The 21,183-nt window shown below is 48.2% G+C and overlaps 1 protein-coding gene across 1 annotated transcript in view; it reads right to left on the reverse strand.

The window, feature by feature from the left end:
* CDYL2 (chromodomain Y like 2) overlaps positions 1-21,183 on the reverse strand; it is a 163,749-nt gene that overhangs the window by 37,706 nt on the left and 104,860 nt on the right. The window contains exon 2 of the mRNA XM_036909337.2: positions 13,177-13,765. Coding sequence (XP_036765232.2) covers positions 13,177-13,765 — 589 coding nt within the window. The remainder of the gene's footprint in view (positions 1-13,176; positions 13,766-21,183) is intronic.

A 21,183-nucleotide genomic window follows, 5' to 3' on the forward strand; every position in this document is an offset into this window, starting at 1 on the left:
TCTTTGCTGAGCAATGCAGCAAAGAAAACTCAGGCACTACCCCTGATACCAGACTGACATGATGCTATTACCAAGCTGAGCTCACTTTGCTGTGAGATCATCATATATACACCTGCCTGGTGCCCCCACCAGACTATGAGCTCTTTGGGGACAAGCCTGAGAGTTATTCCCTTTTGTCTGAGGGACTGGGCACAGTGCCTGGAAGACAGCAACTCCTTAACAAAGTGTTCGTCAAGTGAATGAATGAATGAGCAACAAACAAATGGAGGAAACTGAAGGGAACAGCCTCTCCACACCAGTGCCGACCTTGTGATTAACACTCCTGATGTTGGCATGCATTCCATATTCTTTTCCCAATGAGTTGGTCACACTTCCAAATCCTTGTATTAGTTACATGCATGAAATCATGTGTTTTCCGAAATCAGGTTGATCTCACACCTAGATGACTCACATTTACATCACACCTGGCCCTCAGGTCCCACAAAAGCCAAGCAAGATCTCACCTCTCAACAACACCCAGGAGAGAACAGGGCCTGAGTGCTATTAACCTTCTTTCCCTTGTGAAGAAAATAGTAACACCTTGTGTGATTTGAGCCACCAAATCACGGAAGGAAGACACCTGGAGACCAGTCGTTCTCTTTGCTGGAGCATCCTTCCTCTCCTGCCCGCCTGGGAAAGATCTCCCCGGCCTCCTCGATGCAGCTCTACACTACCTGCTTACGGAGTCTTCCTGAGCAGCTCAGCCTTCTGCCTGTGGCTCTCTGCACAGCCTTTTTTTTTTACAGCCTTAAACACACCTTCCTCCACCCATTCAGCATGTAATTAGTGAGTGTCTCTGACACACCTGGGTCCTGGGACATACCTATGGACAGAGATATGGATCCTGCACTTGAGAGCTCTCATCTTGACCCAGTGCTGCCCAACAGAACGCCCTGTAGTGCTGGAAATGCTCAATATCTGCACCACCCAATACAGCAACCAATAGCTGCACAGGACTATGGAAATCCTAAATTTTTGCTCAGTTTTAATTAGTTGATATCTGACTTTAGCCACACATGACTGGTAGCTACCGTATCAGACTGTGAGGGTAATCACACTGCAGGACATTGTCTTGTGTGCCTGACATACCTTCTCTCGTACCCTCAAATATATTTGTAAAGGCAGGGGTCACCCTGTTAGTCATTCCTGTATCTTCAGAACCAGTGCGGCCCAGCACGCAGAAGTGGCCCCATCACTGCTGAATAAATGAATGGGCGGATAAATGAGTATGTGCTAGACACATAGTGAGGACCTAGAGACACTTCTATCTCCTGACCAAAGACAGAGTGAGAGGGGAAAGGGGGATAAGGATCGGCTGCCAGCCCCACAAACGATGCAAGTGCCAGGCACTGCCCTTCTGTCCATCTCCCCAGCACCCCAGGCACGTACTGTCCTGGCGAGCCAACAGGTTTCACAGGGCAAAGGGAGGGCTGGCACCACCTGAAGGGCAGTCCACACTGGAGCACCTTCAGCTGCAAACTGTGGCGGAGGGGGTGGGTGCAGGGAAGGCTTAAAATAACCAGAAGAGAAGACTCACACAACCCACGGCTGAGCAAACCCATCACTTCGTTGACTACAGGGTAAGGGTTTTCCAGCTGCAGTTCTCAGAAGAGAAAGTGATAGTTCTTGTGTATAAGAACTGTTTCTTGGTCTGTGGCTGACTCACCAAAGATCCCTAAAGCGTTGGGGGCCATTCTCAGGGTGCACTGGGGCGAAGCCAGGGGTGCAGAGTTTACAGTCAGACCCTTGTCTGTCTCTGCACTAGAACGAACGCTGAGCTCTTGTCAGACTCTGCGGCTGGAGATAGCAGCTTCCTTCAGAAGTTGCTGGTGGTCAGATCTCTAGAGGTGGGGACACAGGGGCTGAAACTGACCCATGACACCTACTGGTGTCAGGAGAGTTCAAAGTGTCCGACCTGAACCCAATACTTGTGCTGTTACTTCACAGCTGGTCACTGTCCAGCCCTCAACCGTCACCAGATACAGAATCCCCGATCTCAGGGCTGCTGAATTCAACAGCAGTGTTCAGATTTACAGGTCGATTTTTTTTTTTTAATCTTACTTAGCCATGTTAGCCATCACCTGGCATGTTACAATTACGCCCTCCTCGTAAAAATCCACACATTATAGACCTCAAGGAAGTTTAGGTTCCAAGATCGTTTAGAGTTGCTGGGAGGGATGATGACACATCTCACGATGTTTACCGTCAGATGTCTAAATGTTTCAAACAGCATGAATCCAAAACGCAAAATAACCTGAGCAAAAGGAACTTTTCCCACCAGTCAGATCATGTCTCCTGTCCTAAAACCCTCCAGGACCATGCTGTCCCTCAAAGCACAATTAGCCCAGGATCCTGGAGGTGGAGATATTCCCGAGGGTCTTCAAAGTACAAAGTGACACCATTTAAAATTCATTTTCTCACCGTTGCTTGCACAGCTCTGCTCACAGACTCTACCTTCTGGCCTCATCCTATTTCAGACCCGAGTGCCCACTCCTGCCCCTTAAACGCCCTGATTTCCAGGACTATTTGAGGGTCTCTGAAACTCTGCACTTTGCTGCTTCTGGGCCATTGCTTCAGCTGTCCCCGTGGCCCGAATGCTGCTTCTGTCCACCTTCACGCACCAAATCCTCAGCGCCACCTGAAATGCTTCTCTTCCAGGCAGCTTCTTCCTCCCCAGGTGCCCAGGAACAGCCCACCCCTGGGGTCCCCATGGACCTTCCTTCCAGAGATCTCAGCATGCTCGCCTCTGCAGCTGGTCATTCGGGACCATCTGATCCCTTAATTAACTTAATTAGCTTCGAGTTCTTAGGAAGACGAGGCTAGTCATCTCTGTATCACCAGTTCCCAGCATACAGCGGGTGCAAAGTAAACACCTCCTTAACTGAATTGTAGAGAAAAAAAAAAGGGCACCAAAAGGCTAAGATAAAAAGCATTTTCAAATATGATGTCGCTCTCCTTGGAGCTCCCAGATAACCCCATCCCTCCAAAGCCATTAAGAATACAGGTCTGGAGCCAGACCAACTGGATCTGAACCCTGAAGCAGTCACTTACCAACTGGTAAACCACAGGCAGCTACTCTACCTCCTCGTATCTCAGGTTTCCTACCTGTAAAATGGGGAGAGAAACAGACCCTTCCTCCTGGATCGGCTGAGCTAATCGGGTGCTTTGGCCAGGGCATGACTCAGCAGGGGCTCAATAAATTCAGGTGGGCTATTTTGGCATGGTATGGAAATTGTTGATTTATTTGTCTTTTCCCTACTTATTTCTCCCCTAAACCGTAGCAGTCTTGTCCTATTCATCATTATATTCCCAGAAGGAGGCAGAGTGACACAGTCGAAGTACACGTGCCAGGTGTATAGCAGTCACTACCTGTTTGATGAAGAAAGGATACATGGGGTTTACTGGTAATGTTTGAGGCCAATGTTAAATGTGTGCCACAAATCCTTTTAATAAAACACAGCCCATACTGTCCAGAACATTCTTCCTCCTCCTCTTTGCCTGGCCAAGCTCTAAGCATCCTTCAGACTCCGATCAGATGCCGCTTCCACGTGAAGCTCTTCCTATCACGTCCTAACGCAGGGGGCTCCTTGCGTGCGCAGGGCACCCCCCCATCAAGGTGCGCTGTGATGCTCGGCTGCGGCTCGGGCTGGTCCTCAGGAGCCTGGGCTGGGCGAGGACAGCCACTGCCCCTGAGGCCAGAGCCTCAGGGAGCAATCCCGTGCCTGGCTCACTCCGGGGCACAGCCCACCTGTGGCCAGGTGTCTCTCTTTCACCACCAAGCAAACGTGAGGAGGTGCTGGCAGGGAAGCCAGGCCGGCAATGGGGCATTTTAGTCACACTCCAGTAAGTCAGCGTGCATTCGGCCCCCATCAGGGCCGAGAAGTAGGAGAGGGTCAGGAGGCTGAAGTGGAAAGACCACCAGACCTCTACATTACAGAAGAAGAAAGAACCATCTCAGAGACGTTCAACCCAGTGTCCCTGTCACCAAGGCGGGGCGGCAGAAGACTCCAGGCTCTTCACTGAGGACCAAGTGACAGGCTCAGTCAGCCTGCCACCTGGAAGCAGGGCCTCTTGAATCTGCCTTAGTGGTTTACATAAACAGATTGAAAATTATTTTCCTGGTGTTGATAATGCAAGAGGGCAGAGGGCAATAGGTTAAGAAAGAGAGGCTCTGAGTAAAGCGGGAGGCTCCACAAGCAGGGGGCTCTAAGGGCAGGAGAGAAGTGAGCATTCACTGGGCACTGTGAGCCACGACCCGCCAAGTGACCCCACGTGGGCAGTACTGTGATTCCCACAGTCCAGAACTGCAAAGCAGGGCTCTGAACCTGGGGAAGGCATGCCTACCGTCACCGAGTCAGCGAGAGTTCCTACCTGGACTCCAGGCACCCTGTCCCCAAAGCCCATGCCTGCTCTTCCCAGTTCTCCCACACCATGCTGCCTCCGAAGCTTACACCTCGTTCAAAGGAGAAATCTCAAAAGTCCTTTCTGCAACTGGGACTTCTATTGAGAAGCCCGCTGAATTTTCCCTCCCATAGCAAAGGACTACACAAAATACAGAAGCTGCAATCCAGATGAACTGCGCTGTGCTGAAAAGGATACGCAAGCCCGTTGATGGGGGGCAGGGCAGGGAGCCCAGGCATTTAATTAAGAGCCAGCGAGACTGTGTGAACAGTGAGCAGAGCAAGTAGGGCTGTCACGGCAGATGGTGAAAACAATTGTCAGACAAGACAACGGAAAGGGAATCCTTCGGTTGCTGTTAAGATGCTGACAAAACATTAGCTCTTGCTGACATGTGCCGGGGGCAGGGAGCGTGATGTGAGAAGCCAGCAGAACACGAGGCGGGAGGATTCGACAGATGCAAGAAGTCACAGCAGGCACAGGACAGGCCGGCCCAGGACCCACACCGTGAGGCAGGAAGGCTTCTTGCTTTCTCTCTTTAGTCCACTCATTCACTCACTCCCTCATTCGGAAGGGATTTCTTAAGCACCTACTAGGTGCCTGGCACGGATAGGTGTCGGAGGTACAACTGCAAGTAAAAGCAGAGCCCATCCCTGCCCTCGTGGGACTTACAGCCTAGTGAGGGAGGCAGACAGCACTCACACAGTCAGGCTGAGACCCCGACACACGGAGGTCAGCACTGTCAGTGCAGAAACATGGTTTGATGTGTGCAAACAGCACTGGAAGCTGACCTACACTTAGGGGTCGGGGAAGGTTTCACAGGGAAGCGCTGTTTGAGTGAGCCGTGGAGGAGGAGCAGGGATGAACCGCTCCCAGGAGGGCTGGTGGAGTGCGGAACACACCTGCAGAGGACAGGGACACAAGTGTGTGAAGGTGTACGCAGGCCAGGTCAGCAGACTATACAGGCCTAGAGTACCAGCTGCATAAAGGACTTCCTCAGCCCCTTCCAGAAAGCGCCCCATACTGCAGATGCCCCACCCCCACCGCCCACCTGCCTGGTTCTTAAGCCAACCCTAACTGCACAGGGAATTTGCCGGCCCTCAGCCTCCCCTACAGGGTGGTCTAGGATTGGTTGGGCTGCCCTATTCTCTGAGATGTGGTATCACCACCCACATGCTGATCCTTGGCTCTATGCCCCGGTGTGTGCTATCACCGCCTCGCCCCTGCAACCCCATCCCTGGCTTTTTCCTTGCTCACTCTGGCTCATTCTATCAGACTCCGTGCACACATCACCTCTTCCAAGAAGCCCTCTCCTAACTCCCTTTGCAACCTGGCTTAGGCACTCCTGCTCTGGGCTCTCTCAGTATCTTCTGTGTATCTCCATCATGGTAAAAGGTATTGCAATTATTGGCCTCATCAGTTCCTGGTATACAATAGTCACTCTGTGAGTACTGGCTGAGTTAACATATATAACAAGGGATTAGTATGACAATATGTAAAGTGCTTTTGAAAAGAAATAGGAAAATACAAAGGCCAGACAGAAAAATGGGCAAAGGATTGAAATAACAGAAGCTAGTATTTATCAAATGGCCACCATATGCTGGGTAATATTCTAAGGACTTTCTATGGAGGAATTCACTTACTCCTTACCTCAACCCCATGAGGTATGATTATCTCTGCATTTTATGAACAAAAATTCAGCCCAGAGAGGCTCAGCTATTAGCCAGAGGTGACGTGGCTGAATGCCCTCATCTACCCACCACACCATGTTGTCAGTGGCGTGGCTGTACTCAGGCCATGGCCACACAGAGAAACACCAGCAGCAGGGACCTGAGAGGAGGCTCACCCTCGGCTGTAAACTGAAATCAACACAACAGGGCTTAGAAAAGCATGGCGAAGACTGGCAAAAGCCAGGGCTGGCAAAACCATCTTTGGAGGCAGCCTAACTGCCATCAGAAGTACACAGTTTACCTGCACCTGATAAAATCCTGGGCAGCTAAAAGGGGAGGCAGACCCACATGCCTGACACAGATGGAGTTTTAAGTTTAAAATGAGATGTTCTCACCACTTCCCATCTTTCCTCAGATGTCACCTTTTCAGTGAGGCCTTGAATTCGTGTGTGTGTGTGTGTGTGTGTGTGTGTTAACCTAAGGCCCAAAGGACAATCACTCAGAACCAGAGGTCCCTCCCTGGAATGCCAAGTCAGCATCTCTGGAACCACTGAAGATGTTTCCAGGGAAGGCCCACATTGCCCTAGGACCCAGGGAAAGGTTCGCTGCTTTGAACTTAAATCCCTGAAGTACCTTTTTTCCTTTATAAAATGGTCACAGACCTTTGAGAGTTTTGGCATCACCCCACCTGTCACCACCTCTAACTCCCACCCTGGGCGCTGTGTCTCAGCCCCTCTGAGCCTCAGTTTCCCCATCTAGAAGCATGGCCAACCATCACTAACCTAGTTAGGCTGCTATGTCTTTAAGTTGCTAGGTCAGAGAATTACTGTGGGACTGAACAATAGCCAGTATATCAAACATTAGGAGAAGCTGCAGGCTTGGCCTACAGAAGGATCTCAAGCACCACCATCATCACAGTCGTTCATGAAGATTGGCCATTCAGATGAGCAGCGGGGCAGGGGGCAAAGCCACAGGCCTGGGGGTCCACCGCACCGGGAGGAGTAGCAGCTTTTCACCAAACGTGGCAAACTCATTTTCATTATTGTTTTTTGAGACCCTCCGCACACCACGTACCCCCTTACTGCTTACACCTGGCAGCCTTATGGGGTGGGCACCCAAACCTCCTACCCCACTTGCTGTGGTTCACCACTGATGGAAAGTGACCTGGGAACAGTTCCTAAAATTTTTCTTGAGGCAGTTGAGAAAGGAAAATAAAACCTGAGCTGACAAGAAAAGTACTGAGTTGATTTCTGAATCTTGACAGTGGTCAGGATTCCATCAGCCCCTTCAGGGTGCCAGACTCAAATCCAGGGCTGGGGAACTGGCCAAGAGGGTGCTCTTCCCCGAGGATTTGCCACAGGTCACCTTGACAGTCAGATTTTCCATCACTGTCTGGCTCTTTCAACCCAGAGGCAACGGCCAAGGTGGATGGGTCTTCATACTACCATGTAAAAGGGTTTTAAATTCATCCATCAAAAGCCGCTGACTTGCTGTGCTTTGAAAGACAAAACTTAAGAATCCCTTACGCATTTGTTTTTGTTAGTCTGGAAAATGACCTGCTTTTGAAAAAAACCAAAATGTTAGTCAAAGTCTGGTCTGGGAGGGGTTGTTTGAAGTGTGTTAAAAATACAGCTGTGCCCAAGGATACCTGTGTTAACAACAGGCCAGGAAGTGGACACTCTTTATGGGGCTTCCGTGATTCCCCAGGGCGCTTGGAGGCCCTGCCCATGACACCTGGAGCTCTTCCAGCCAGCTTCCCCTAGGCCTCTTCCAGGGACAGGCTGGGCACCTCGGAAAGCAATGGCGATTCTGAAGGTCATGAACTGGGGTTAAGTTCAGGGCACAGAGTCAGAAGTTTCCGGGACATCACAATTTTGAGGAAGTATGGAGGGAACTGTAACAAGCCCAGAAGGGTTATTCAGGGTTATCACATCCTTAAGTGAAACTCACCTATAATTTTCCTTATTCCTCCCCTCCTAGTCTGACTTAGAAATCCAGGTTATACTGGCCTTATCAAAGGAGTTGGAATGTCTTCTCCTTTCCCATCTCCACAACCATTTGCGTAAGAGGAATTATCTAGAATATTTGGTAGGCTTGCCTATAAAACCATCTGGGCCTGTGAGCCTTCTTCCTGATTTTTACGAGAGCTTTGTAATGGCTGATTGAATAGTTTCTTTAACAGTTACTGCATTGTTCAGGTTTTCTAGGTGTCCTTGACTCTTGTTATGGTAAGCTGTATTTTTAGGAAATTGACCATTTTTACCCAGGGTTTCAAACTGAATGGCATCGAGTTAGTCGTAGTATCTCATACCCTTCCAGTAAGGAGCGACAAGGGCAGGTCCGGGCAGCTCCTGCCCCACCAGCTCTGGCGTCAATTGAGGCATTTGCTGGTCGGTGTTCAGGGCTTGGGAACTGCCTTGCACTGCCTGGACACCAGCTGGACAGTGGTGGGGAGTCCAGCTCTGGAGCTGCATTGCCTGGATTTCTCTCCTAGTCCCAGCCTGGCCTCTTGGAAGCTTACTCTCCTCCTCTGTAAAATGGGCAGAACAACAGCTCCCACTCAGGACTGCTATGAGGATCCCACGAAGTACTTTGTCAACGCCAAGGCACCATCACAGGCAAGTTCCCAAACTCTAAAACTCACAACTTAGAACTTTTCACTTCATCAACTTCCAACCTTTAAATTCTCATGAATGGGAACTCAACGTCCAGAGTAACACCAGTAACGCCAAGGGGCACTCATCACCACCATCGGTCATTTTTAACCATCTTGTTGTTTATTATTCTAGAGCAGTGACTCCGAAAGTGAGGTCCTTGGACCAGTGGCAACATCTGGGAAATTTCTAGAAATGCAGGTGCTCGGGCTCCACTCCACAACGACTGAATCAAAAAGGCGGGGGGCTGGCGTACTACTCTGTGTTTTAACACGCCTGAGAGGGGAATTCTGATGTGTGAGAGCCCCCAGTTCTCCAAAGGCACAGGGTGTTCCCCGTGCTGTGCTTAGTTCTGAAACGCTTTTAAAACACACTTACTGCATATGAGCAATAAAAGGCAACAAGATAATTATGTTGAAAGAGTAGAAAAAGATAAACAAACACTACAGACGTGCAAGCTGAGATAACTGCAAAAGATCAATGGAGAGAAAACAGCAAATGTTGCGTGTTTGTGTGGAATGACTCATTCAATGATAGGGACAATTTTGAAAACACTGAATCAAGTGATGTCTGAGACGTAGTGCCTCTGTGGCAGACAACAGCCATCAGGACGCAAGGAAGCCGACTCAAAATTCAAAGAAATGTGAATACAGGGCCACAGGATCGGTATCAATGACAGAAGCTCACTGGCTTCAGGGAAACTTGGAGAAGGCTGGGCATCTCTGTGTTGTGCCGGGGCTCAGCGTGAAACACTGGCTCTGAGTTAGTTAGGGAAGTTTCCACAAGTTAAAGGCTCATCTGAGTCTGTAAATTATCAATGCCTTGGCCTCCTTAGACAAGACATCACTAGCAAGTTCTGGATCAGACCACAGGGGAGTTAGCCGACCCAACAGTTTTCCATACATGCGAAACTGGTCTGTTTTAGAGAAAGAGAAAGAGAGAGAGGGATGCCCAGTGCATCAGCAAGAAGGAGAAATTATGTCAGGTTTTAAACTTCTGAAGGTCAAATCACATTCTCACTTTCAAGCTTAAAATCCAAGGAGCAACTTTGGACCTGTCAACAAATGGATCTGCAGACCACTGCTTACAACCAAATGCTTCTGTAGGAAATTCTGTATAAACACATAGTTGTTAAAATTCAGCATTTAAAATGCACAACCCTCACCCTGTCCCCTGAGATCTGGATTAGTTCAACTGTGGTGGAGCCCATTTTTAACAAGCTCCCCTAAGGATACTGAGGCAGATGGTCCTCAGACCACAGAGCTGCTTGTTGTTATCAGAGAAGAGTCAGCCTCAAGAGCAGTACTAAGTCGCTACATTTACTTCACAAACATTGCTGGGGAAAATGCAGTCTGAGACCAAACCCTCCAGAGCCCAGATTTAGCATTTGTTCCCACAGCACAGATCAGGGAAGTCAGCAGTAAATGAGGAACGTGTTACATAAGTTGCTTTTCTGTATGCAGAACCTTAATTCACCAAAGAGGAGTTAAAATCATATAAAAAGCAACAGCCCACCTCCAAAACAAATGCTTGGAAAGCACAGCCAGGACCTCCCCATCTCTTCCTGCCAGGCAAAGAGAAGCCCCCCTCTGTGATGAAAATCCTACTGGTTCACCCTCCCACCCCTGGGAAGCCAAGGTGGTCAGGGAACATGGGGACTCGGGGAGCAGCGAGGACAAGGACACCCAGAGCTGCACACAGGCATGGACCCTGGCTTCATCGAGGATTCCCTCTTACTGAAAACATAAGTGGAACCATGTGTTACTGGACTACACCTCTGACCCTTTGCCGGAAACTTCTGGAACCAGAAAACCCCTCTGTCTTGGATCTTATCCAAGAATCCCAGACCACCTCCTCTCTCCAGCAAGCAGTCCCACTCTCTTCTTCTTCCCAGTTACACCAAGAGCTGGATAAGAAGCTAGTTCTAACTAGAATGATAAAGACTAGAGCATTTATCACCCACTGACCATGGAAGATGTCAGTGCCGGTATGACAAAGGCATGCTATACTGATAACGTGCATGTTACTCCTTCCAGTGAGCCAGCCTCAGGAGTCTTCTCAACACTGCCCAATAGGTATCCACTCTCAACTTACCGGACAGTAAACTGTAAGTTTCAGAGGGAGAAGTCCTTGTCTATCTTTGTATTACTCTACTCCAAGCACCCAGCATGGCGACTAAGTGCTCAAAAAAATAAGTACCAAATTGATTTAAACTGACACTTGATGTGAAACTTAACTGCCACCCCCATTTTGCCAAAGAGCACATCTCAATATGCACTGGAGTCTCCCAGAGTGCTTGTTAAAAACCCATCTTCTGGGCCCCACCCTAGACGTATAAACCACACTCAGTGGGACCTGAGTTTGTAACAAGGTGCCAGGTAATCTCATACATGGAAAATCTGAGAACCACTGCCTTAACCTTATGGGGGAATCTTTAGGACACCAACACTATGGGATGTGATTAAGCAGAACAGCCCTTTGGGAACACCCAAAAGAGAACAAAACAGAAGCAGGAAACTTTCCCACTCTGCCCAGGCATGGGCCCATGTGGAGTAGAGAATGTGCAATATCATGAAACAGTGAGGTGGACGAGATCAGAGGCAAGAGAGGTCTGGGGAAGTTTTGTAGAATTAAGACTGGGATTTAACAAGACCACAGCTGATCCCATCACTCACCCTCACCTATTTCCCGTGGTCATGGGTACCATGCCTCACCACCAGCCCAGAAACCAGGCAGCATCAACGAGGCCCAAGCTTGGAGTGCAGTCAGCTGGCAGCTCAGCCTCTCTTTGGGAAGTTGCATGGAGTGAGGGGTGCCCCTTCTCCCAGACTTGTCTGCAAATCTGGTTCCTCTCCCTCACCTCATACTCTGGCAGCTACACTGCTTCTGCCCTCACTCTCGGGGCAGCCACGTTCTGAGCAGGGCAGGGGGCTGCCCCTTGGCAGGCGTGGGGGATCATGCCCAGGATCCCTGTACCTGCACCCACAGAGCCTCAAAAGTTCCCCTCACCAGCTGCCCTTCCCAAGACGGAATTCCTCTACTTCAGGCAGCTGGCACAGAACGTCACATACGGGAGTTTGGGCCAGGCTTCATTTACGCAAGCCCACCCCCCAAGATGAATTTTCAAAGCAAACAGCTTTCACATTTGTTAGCAGGCAGAGTCATGTCAGCATCAGGGATCCCCAGACAAAAACGTGAGTCAATCTGGAGCAAAGACTGTTAAATAAATCCTGTTTGGGTGAAACTCCTCTCTCTAGAGAAAGAGGAACCTCAAAGCAGATTGCTCAGATTCCCTGGCAAGAGTCCCTGGAGACGCACACTCTCCCGGCGGGGCGCGCGCTGAGCGCTCTCAGCTCTGAAGTCACCGTCACTCCCACACGCCTTCGCCTCCATCACCACCCCCAGGAGCTCTTCCAGCCGGTGCCACCTGCATCCCAGCCCTCAGCCCCACACACCAGATGGTCGTATCTGTTGCACACAGGTTGTCCATGTGTGTGCAGAATTTCCTGACATCCCAAGGCTTAGGGGCCCGGCAGCTAAAGAGAAAGGTTACCAAACAGACACACAGGTGCCTGAGAAATCACAAGTACACACAACAGCAGGGACGGCTACCCTGGGAGACCTGGGCCACTAAGGCTCAGTCTAGGAGCAATCTGACTGTTGAGGAAATACCAGGTTTGGGAGCTTGAATTCCCTGGTCACTGATATCTCGTGCCTTCATTTCACCTGTGGGACTTGGTAAGAGGGGGGATCCCAGAATCTTTGCTGTGCTGCTGCCAGAGGAGCAAAAAGGTGCAAACCAAAAGAATTAGCATAGGATGGGGTCAGGGCAGAAATTAGGACCTAACAGAGAAAAGGGGTCAGATTGTCAACGTTAGTGATAGATACAGGGGAAGAGGCTCTCGCTTCTGGAGGGGTTTAGAGAATTTCAAGTCCAAACTGTGTCTGAAAAGGAGCAGCAGACCCTACCTGTCAGGGCTACCTCCCAGGGGCTGATGAGATTGACAGCAATGGTTCTGTGAGGTGTGTGCTGCCCCGAGAGGTTCTGGGAGTCCAGGGACTGAGTCCCGGGTCCAGGTGAGTGAGGGCTTTGAGCTGCCCTCAGAGCAGCGACTCTACGTGGTTACCACAGCCTTGGGCATCGTGAAGTGCAATCAGGAATTTTCAACCCATCACAGGCATTAGCTGGAGAATCAGTGGCTTGGCCTCCCCACATGCATAGGTGTCTGTACCCAGCATGGGCATATGACCAAGTCCTCGTGGCCCCAGGTGAGAGAGATTTGGGGTGGGGGGGTCTGCTGCCTAATGAAGAGTTAGGGATAGGGGTGGGGGTCTTAAGTAGTTTCCCATGCTGCACCAAAAGCCCTCATTGGCCATGGTCAGAGCCGAACGCAGGAGAAAGAGAAGCTACATACCGAGTCCGTTCTCTGCCAGCGCCGCATGGGTAACATCGCACTCGGCCAGGTCTTGCTCAGCAACGTCATTCAAATCCAAGCCGGACTGATGGGACCCGTTTCCAAAATGCCCCTCGTCCTTCTCAGAGCTGGTGTCCCCATTTTCCAGCCCATTCTGAGCCTTTTTCAGGGGCATTATTTGCAAACCACTGGGGGTAGTCCTGTAAGACACAGTTTTGGTGGCCCTGTCACCTCCTGCAGGGGGCTTGGCTGAATACCCCTTTTTCGGCTTGGACAGGGAAGGGTCGATGCGCTTCCGTTTTTGCGAAGTCCCTTTGCTCTTCCCGGGCTCTGACGGTCTGTGGGAGAGTTTCTCAACGGATGGGCCTCGGCTGTCGCGCAGGAGCTTGGAGGCGCTGGCCTGCTTCCCTGGCTTGGTCCTCTTGTCTTTGGACACGTGCAGCCCATTGAATTCGTCGATGAACTCCTCACAGTGCAACAGATGGTGCTCTGGCTCCCACGTGTCCTCCGCGCTCCCATAGCCTTTCCACCGGATGAGATACTCCCACTTCCCTTTCTTGTTCTTCCTCTTGTCTACGATCCTCTCAACCTGGGATACAAGATGAGAGTCAAATAAAGAGAGAGAGGGAGAGAGAGAGGGGAAAAAAATCAGCCCCAGGCTACAAGAAGAGCACAAAGCCGTCAGGACAGAGTATCCACCCTGGCCATGGGTGGAATGGGCAACCCTGGAAACCGACATTTCCAGGAGATTTGAGAAAGGCTGGTTAATTTTAGGACATCACTGAATGGAACCAAGGGCACTGGGTCGTTTCCCATGACAGCTGCCTGAGAGCATGTCCTGCTGGTGGCCTCCACCTGTCCATCCAAGGCATACTCACTCGAAATCACACAGCAAGGCTTCACTAAATATCTTTATCCTTTTCATTGCACCAAACAGAATCCGATTTCTAAAGAGAAATTTGGTGTGGGTTTTTCACCCTTACTGATGATGAATAACACTTACTGAGCATCCATACGTATGGCAGGCACTATGCTAACGCATCCTCACTTACAATGACGCTACGGATGAGTACCTCTCGTTGGGCATTATGGGCCATTGGACGTTACTTTACATGCTGGATGTGAATGCTCCCTTCCCATGTCCCTTAACAACCCAATGTGGTAAGTATTCCTTCTATCCCATTTCACAGTGAGGAAACTTGGACTCAGATAAAGTCACTCAACCAAGTTCCAAGCTGGTAAGAACAGAGCTGGGATTTGAACCTCTCTTCCCAGATTTATCATTTTCTTAATCATTAGGCCATACCAACTCTCTCAACTAAAAAAATCTTCCATATTAACCAAAAATGACTTGAATTGACAAAACCCAATTTCCCTTGTTTAATTCCCCTCAGCTGCAACATAAGGGGTGCAGCCGGGGGGCAAGATGATAGGTGACATTGATTGACAGCCTATGATGTGCCTTACACCATGGGCTGTCCACTATTATTACCCCACTTGATAGATGAAGGGATAGAATAAGAGGCAACCTGCCTATGAGGCAGGGCTAAGAGGTGGTGCAGATGAGATCTCAACACCGCATCCATCTGGTTCCAAGTGCTACTGTCTACATACCTTCAAAGGTAAGAACACGTCCCTGTCTTCAAGAAATCCCATAGGAAAACACACTTAGGAAAATGGCAGTCCTAATGCTAATAACTGGGGCACTAAGGTGAAGGGTGTCTGAGGGTTCATTTATCATTTTTTCAACTTTGCTACAGACTTGAAATTTTTTAAAGAAATGACAGAAAACTCCCAATGATCTACCACTTAAAAAAAACGAGATTTCAATGAAAAAGTAAATGGTTACAGACAAAAGTTTTATTATATTTCAATGTCAATATGATATACTTTTCTAGAATGGAATTTTGTCACAATGAAATTAAGTAATAAGCTAGAAATATGTCCTTCAAATTCAAGAAAAGAAAAACAATATGAGAGGGGAGAAGCAGATATGGTGATAGTTTCTAATTGTTCAAGAGTAATGGGTACATAGGGTTCATTGTTTGACTATTTATCTTTTCATGTTTGAATTTTTATGCTTAAAATATCCCAAAATACAAAATAAAAAATTCTGAAAAGTGAGTCTGTCTCCCAGTGGTTCATGTACAACAGAGGCTATGCAAAATAATTAAACAACTTTCATTGCTTTGTACTTAACAAATATGTAAATAGTTAAGCCATACTGTCTCTTAGCAATACTGCTTCTTCAAAGACAATTTAAATTTTGTCCTTAATTGATTTATCCCCAATCAAATTGGCCTATTTCTATTAAAATGCCTTTCCTTATAAAATGCTCTGTGAGCATCTGTTTTAGATTTATTACATAATTTTTAGATATATCACACAAACCCTGCAGCAGTTTAACAAAGTAAAATCATGCCAAACTAATCTGACTATCCAATTTTCGGATCAAGGAATGGATCCAGTTGAGTATTCATTTGTGATAATGCTTTGGAAAGTCAAGGGTTTCTGGAAGAGCCTGAGGCTTGGCATGTGTGGAGACTTTGAAGGGGAAACCCTGTGCAGGTTCACAGAGGGAGAAAAGAAACCAAGCAAGCTGGCACTGCCTGAAATAGTGGCATTAATGACCAACCCAGGTGTGTCAGGAGCAAGCCCAGATATTTCCTGAGTGCTGAGGGACCTGTGCTGACCTGGAGGTCTCCAGCTTCAGAAAGCACATGCTTGACTCCTGGGATGGAAAATTTCTTCCCCAGGACGCATCAGAGAGCCAATTTAGACAAACAACCAACACAATGGATAGGTGGGTGAGTGGGTGGTTGGATGGAAAGGTGGGAAAATGAATGGCTAGGTGGGTAGAGGGATGCATGCATGGATGGGAGGATGGACAAATGGACAGATGACTAGATGGACAGGTGAAAGGGTGAGTAGAGAGGTGAGTTCAGGAATGGACAGGGGAATGGATGTGTGGCTGGAACTCACTCATCAAAATCTACTCACTATAGTATCTAAGAATACAGGCTATGAAGCAAGACTATCTGGTTTAAATCTCTGCTAAGGCTCTTATCTTGTGCTCTTGAGCAATTTACTAAACCTCGGTAGGTCACAGATGACTCATCTAGGGGAAATAACAGCACGTACCTCACTGGGTGGCTGTGGAGCATACATACAAATAAGTAGTTTCACATTCCATAGTAAAGGTCACCTCATCTTGCATATCCTCCTGTGAATACAAACCTTGGTGGTATCTAAAGATAGACTCTTTCCCCACCCTGCAGAATGTGACCCCCAGGATAATCAACTCCTCCCTGGGAAGAAGAGAGTCCACCTACCCAGGTAAGTCCTACTAAGTGCAGAGATGGCTCTGCGGGGTAGGGCTGCTGGAGAAGCAGGGGATGCAGCAGGAGTGCAGTGTCTGCATGGCTGTCCCGGGCCACACCAAGGAGGCAGGGCGGCTTTCTTCCCTCCTATTCTGGAGGATTGAGGCCCAGAGTCGCAAGTGGCTTTATGGTGAACAGAAAGGCCATTTATTCCACCACTGATCCCATCCGCAAAGGCACGGGGTGACTTCACAGCCATTTCTACCTAAATTAACCCAAACCATCAATGAACAGTACTAACAGGGTCTCCCCCAATAGTCTGATGTACAGGGGGAAATGACTGGCTCTGTCACCTCTGCCACCTCTAGCCACATGACCCTGGGCAAGGTGCCCAACTCCTCTGGGCTCCAGTGTCCCCATCCTTAAAATAGAAATAGTAATAATAATAAGTAATAATAATAGCTACCTGTAAAGGTTGTTGGGAGAACTAAAAAGACTAAGATCTAGTGAAAGTAAAGGGACCGCAAGCCGACCAAGAGGTGAATGGAGCTTCTCTGATAGGAAACTTCAGTTGACAAAAGTGCTTTTTTTACATTCTTTCCTCCACAGTTTAAATATTTTCTTTAAAGATTTCTTTCAGGTTCACAAAAACAACTGCTGCTTCTGAAAGACCAAAATGCCCACAGGGAGCTCTGAAGAAAGCTGGCTCCCAGATACCACACTCTGAATGCGCCATATCCTGGGACTTAATCTCCTTTTTTACATCCCTGTATAGGTTTCTGACCCTATTTTCCTTTTCTTCTCCAGAGAATCTCAAAGAGAACCAAAATTCTAATTTGTTCGGTTATTCACAAAGCCCCCATTATTTCGGACTTGGTCTTGCACAGGACTGCAACATTAGCTGTCTAGGAAATTCTTTCTTCCCCTCAAGCCCCCCTAGTGCCCTCCACCGTCCCCCACCTCCTCACACCTGCTGGCCCCCAGGTGCTGGCGGCTCTGCTCCCGATGCACCGCTACCTGGAGCTCAGTCCCTCCAAATGGCAACAGTCCTCCGTCCCCGTCCTTTGTAATTACTAACGAATGCATAAGTTATATTTAAAGACTGTGTGCTCACCGGCTTCTTTTTTCAAAGATAAGCAATCTGAGACCCTGAACTCCCCCTTAGAGTTCAACCAAATCATTAATGAACATTTACTCTCTGTGATCCCAGCTAGTGTGAGACATTCTTCTGCTGCAGGTGGGGAGCGCCCAGTTCTGGTGCAATTATTTCCCAGGGCATGAGGACCAGTGGGTGGCTGTCTCATCAGGAATCCTAATGATGAGAGTCCCCTTTCATGGTATGTGCTGCTCCAGGAGCTGTGCTGACACGCACCTGTAAGGCACTGGATGGCACCTTCACACGCAGGCTGGCGGCTGGGCATCACACTCACCACTTGACAGGTGAGGAAGTGAAGGTTCAGAGAAGGCAGCCACCTCTCCCTCAGTCACACAGGCAGCAGGTGGCTAGCCAAGACTGGGACCCCAGGCCACCTGACTCGTCAGCCCAAGTTCTTACCCCGTGGCCATTCTCACCAGCGCAAAGCCACGGGGCTAGTGGGGGACACAGCCCTCAAGGGAGTGAACACAAAGTCACATGCAGGGACCGACAAGGAAAAGAGTTCCGACGGTGAAGAGAAAGGCGCCCTGGAAAGTAAATAATGGCAGAGGGATGGGGCTCCCTCAGAAGGAGGCGCGCGGGCGGCGAGCTTCCGCTGAGAAAGAGCAGTTTAAGCTGAGACCAAACTGGGCCTTCAGAGATGGAGAAAAACTGGGGCAGTGTGAGACCTTGCCAGGCAGACCGGGCCACTCCCCACCTCCATCCTCAGCCTTCCACGAGCAGGCGAACCAGTACCGCCACCAGCACCCAACATTTATTCAGTGCATGCCAAGCGCCCACCATTGCTGTATGTGCTCCCCATATACTAACTATACATTATATGGACTCATTTAACTGTCCAAATAGCCCAACAAGACAGGTCATTTTACTCTCTTTTTTTAAGCAGTGTAAAACTGAGGCAACCAGAGGTGAAGAGCATTGGCAGCAGAGAGATCTGACTCGGTCCAGTGCATCTCAGCTCCTGACCCCCTGCTTTCAAGGGCTGCACTATGTCCACCTCCCTCTCTGGTCCAGTGGGCCTGACCTGTCTGCGGATGACAGCATATCTGCAGCTTCAGACGCTTGCCCTCAACTCCTGCCAAGGTCACAAAAAACCTACAGCACCTTCACATGGGTTAGAAGTAGCCTCCCAGGCCTGGCCCTCCCGGGGCCATCCATGAGGGCCACCCTCCCCTTCTGCCACCAGGATGGCCGTCCCTACACACTCCCTGGCTCTGGGCCTCCAGCCCCGCATCAACAGGGACCTCTCTTTCTCCATTCTTTCAAATTCCAGGGACAAGTCCCTTGGGGGCAGAAAGGCACAGGGACCCCATCATTACGACTTGGGGTCTGAAGTCCTCGGGGGAAGGACAAAGACAGGACAAGTTCTGGGAGAAGGTACAAGCTGTTTCAAGTCTAGAAGACCATGATGGCTTCAGATTACGTAGCCAGAAGAGGAAGCACACGCACAGGCATCATTTCCCACTCAGTCCTGCAAAACTACACGAGGGAAAGAGCCGCCAGACCAAGACATTCGGCTCAGAGCCATGAAAGTGAAGCTAGTGTCCCGCTCAGTCTGAGGGGGGAACTTAGTAGGATTCACGTGATGAGGCCACCGAGAGGAATTCCCACACCCACTCTCCTGGAGAACAAGAAACCAGAGCACTCTCTGTGATCAGGAACACAGGCAAAAACTGGTAACAGCCACATCGTTGCAGGACCTGGGCATAAAGACTTCTAAAACACATCCGGGCATGATCATAACTAAGAATTCCCAGCAAAATCAAACTAAGGAACGTACTACTGCACATTTTTAGGGAGGCTTCATGTTGCGTTTTTTAAAGACTACAAAAACTATGACCTCTGTTTTTAAAAGAGATGAAGAAAAAACAAATGAAATGAAACCAATAGGTTGAGAAGGAAAGTGAAGTGAAAGAAGACTCTTCTACGTAAGAAAGGATTAAGGAAACCGAAAGGAAAACCTACAAGCACAGAAATAAAATTCCCATTGGAACCAGGAAATGACAGAATCAACATGCAGAAAATCGAATGACTGATGGAGACAACATACTTGAAAAGCTCTTCAAGAACGCAGAAGAGAAGGACACCAGGCTTTTTAAAGAAAACATTAAGGTAAATGAGAACAGACACCCAGGAGAGTTAACAAGAGATCCAACCAACAGAAGGCTCGCAAAGGGAAAAAAATTAAACGGGTCAAGAACACTAATAAAGTATAATAGAAGAAATCTCTATCTTGAGTCTGTAGATGAAAAAGATCTCAGTCCCAGAGAAAGCAGTGGTTGAGAATAAGTCAACTTTACTTCTTCATTTCTTTTCTTGCAAAACTTCTTAATTAAAAAACAAAAATTGAACTCTCCACCCTCATACCTCAACCCTCTCCCATTCAAAATGGTAGGAAAAATATCAGGTAGACTTCAGAGAACATGAAATGCCAAAATACAGGTTGAAAAAAATAAATACTGTAAACTTGCAAATCTTAAAACCAGTCAAGTGGACCTTCAGATGAGGAGGAAGACATCTCATGTGAAAAGGGACAAAATATAAAGTGCCCATTTAAAAAATGACCCCAGATGATCTTGAAGTGCCAGGAAAAATAAGAAAGTGTTCAAGATTAAGTAAATAAACCCCAAATTGGGAGAAGGCCAAAGGAGCCAACTGAAAGAGCTCCCATTGGCCGAAGCTGGAACAATCTGAATAACAAAATAAATAATGACAGTACTACACTTACAACCCAAAGAAATAAAATAAATATCCATGAGTTCATCTGCTACAAATAAATGAATTAATTACCAGAAGTTGGCCTGCAGGCCCAATCTGGCCTAATGCCTGTTTTAAAAATAAGGCTTTATTGGAACTTACCCATGTCCATTCATTTACATTTGTCTATGGCTATTTCACACTACAAGAGTAGACTTAGTTGTGTGACAGATTGTCTGGCCCACAAAGTTTAAAATATTTGCTATCTGGCCCATTATAGAAGAAGTTTGCTGACTCTAGATTAAAAAAACAAATGGGGGAGGGAAGCCAAATATTCCTTACAGAAGAAATTCCAAATAATAAATGTGAAAAGAATAAGGGAAATAGAAAAATCGCCATTAGAACATCACAAAAATAATGCCTACAGGCAAGATGATGCTACAAGTATCATCTACAAGTACTGAATTTCTCCATAAACTACTAAATGCTAAGTAGTTTGCTAAATATAAGTAGATGCTAAAATAAGTGGGTAAAACTATAAAGAGAAATAGGATATTTGCATGGCCACAAAGTATCCCCTTGGCATTCTTACTAACTACAATAGTAGTTTTAACAGATGCCTGACAATTGATACCCTCGCTTTAGGAGGTGATGCTTCATTCCTCTCTCCTGGAGTGACTAGACTTAATGACTCCCTTCGAGCGAATAGAGTATGCAAAGGAAAAGCTGTACAGTAGAGAAACCCAGCAAACACCAGTGATCGTGGCTACAGCACTCATGATAAATCGTGTTGTGTCATGTGTACTCTGATATGATTCACTGAGATGGGCACTT

This window comes from Manis pentadactyla, chromosome 15, assembly GCF_030020395.1.
Source record: "Manis pentadactyla isolate mManPen7 chromosome 15, mManPen7.hap1, whole genome shotgun sequence".
Taxonomy (NCBI): domain Eukaryota; kingdom Metazoa; phylum Chordata; class Mammalia; order Pholidota; family Manidae; genus Manis; species Manis pentadactyla.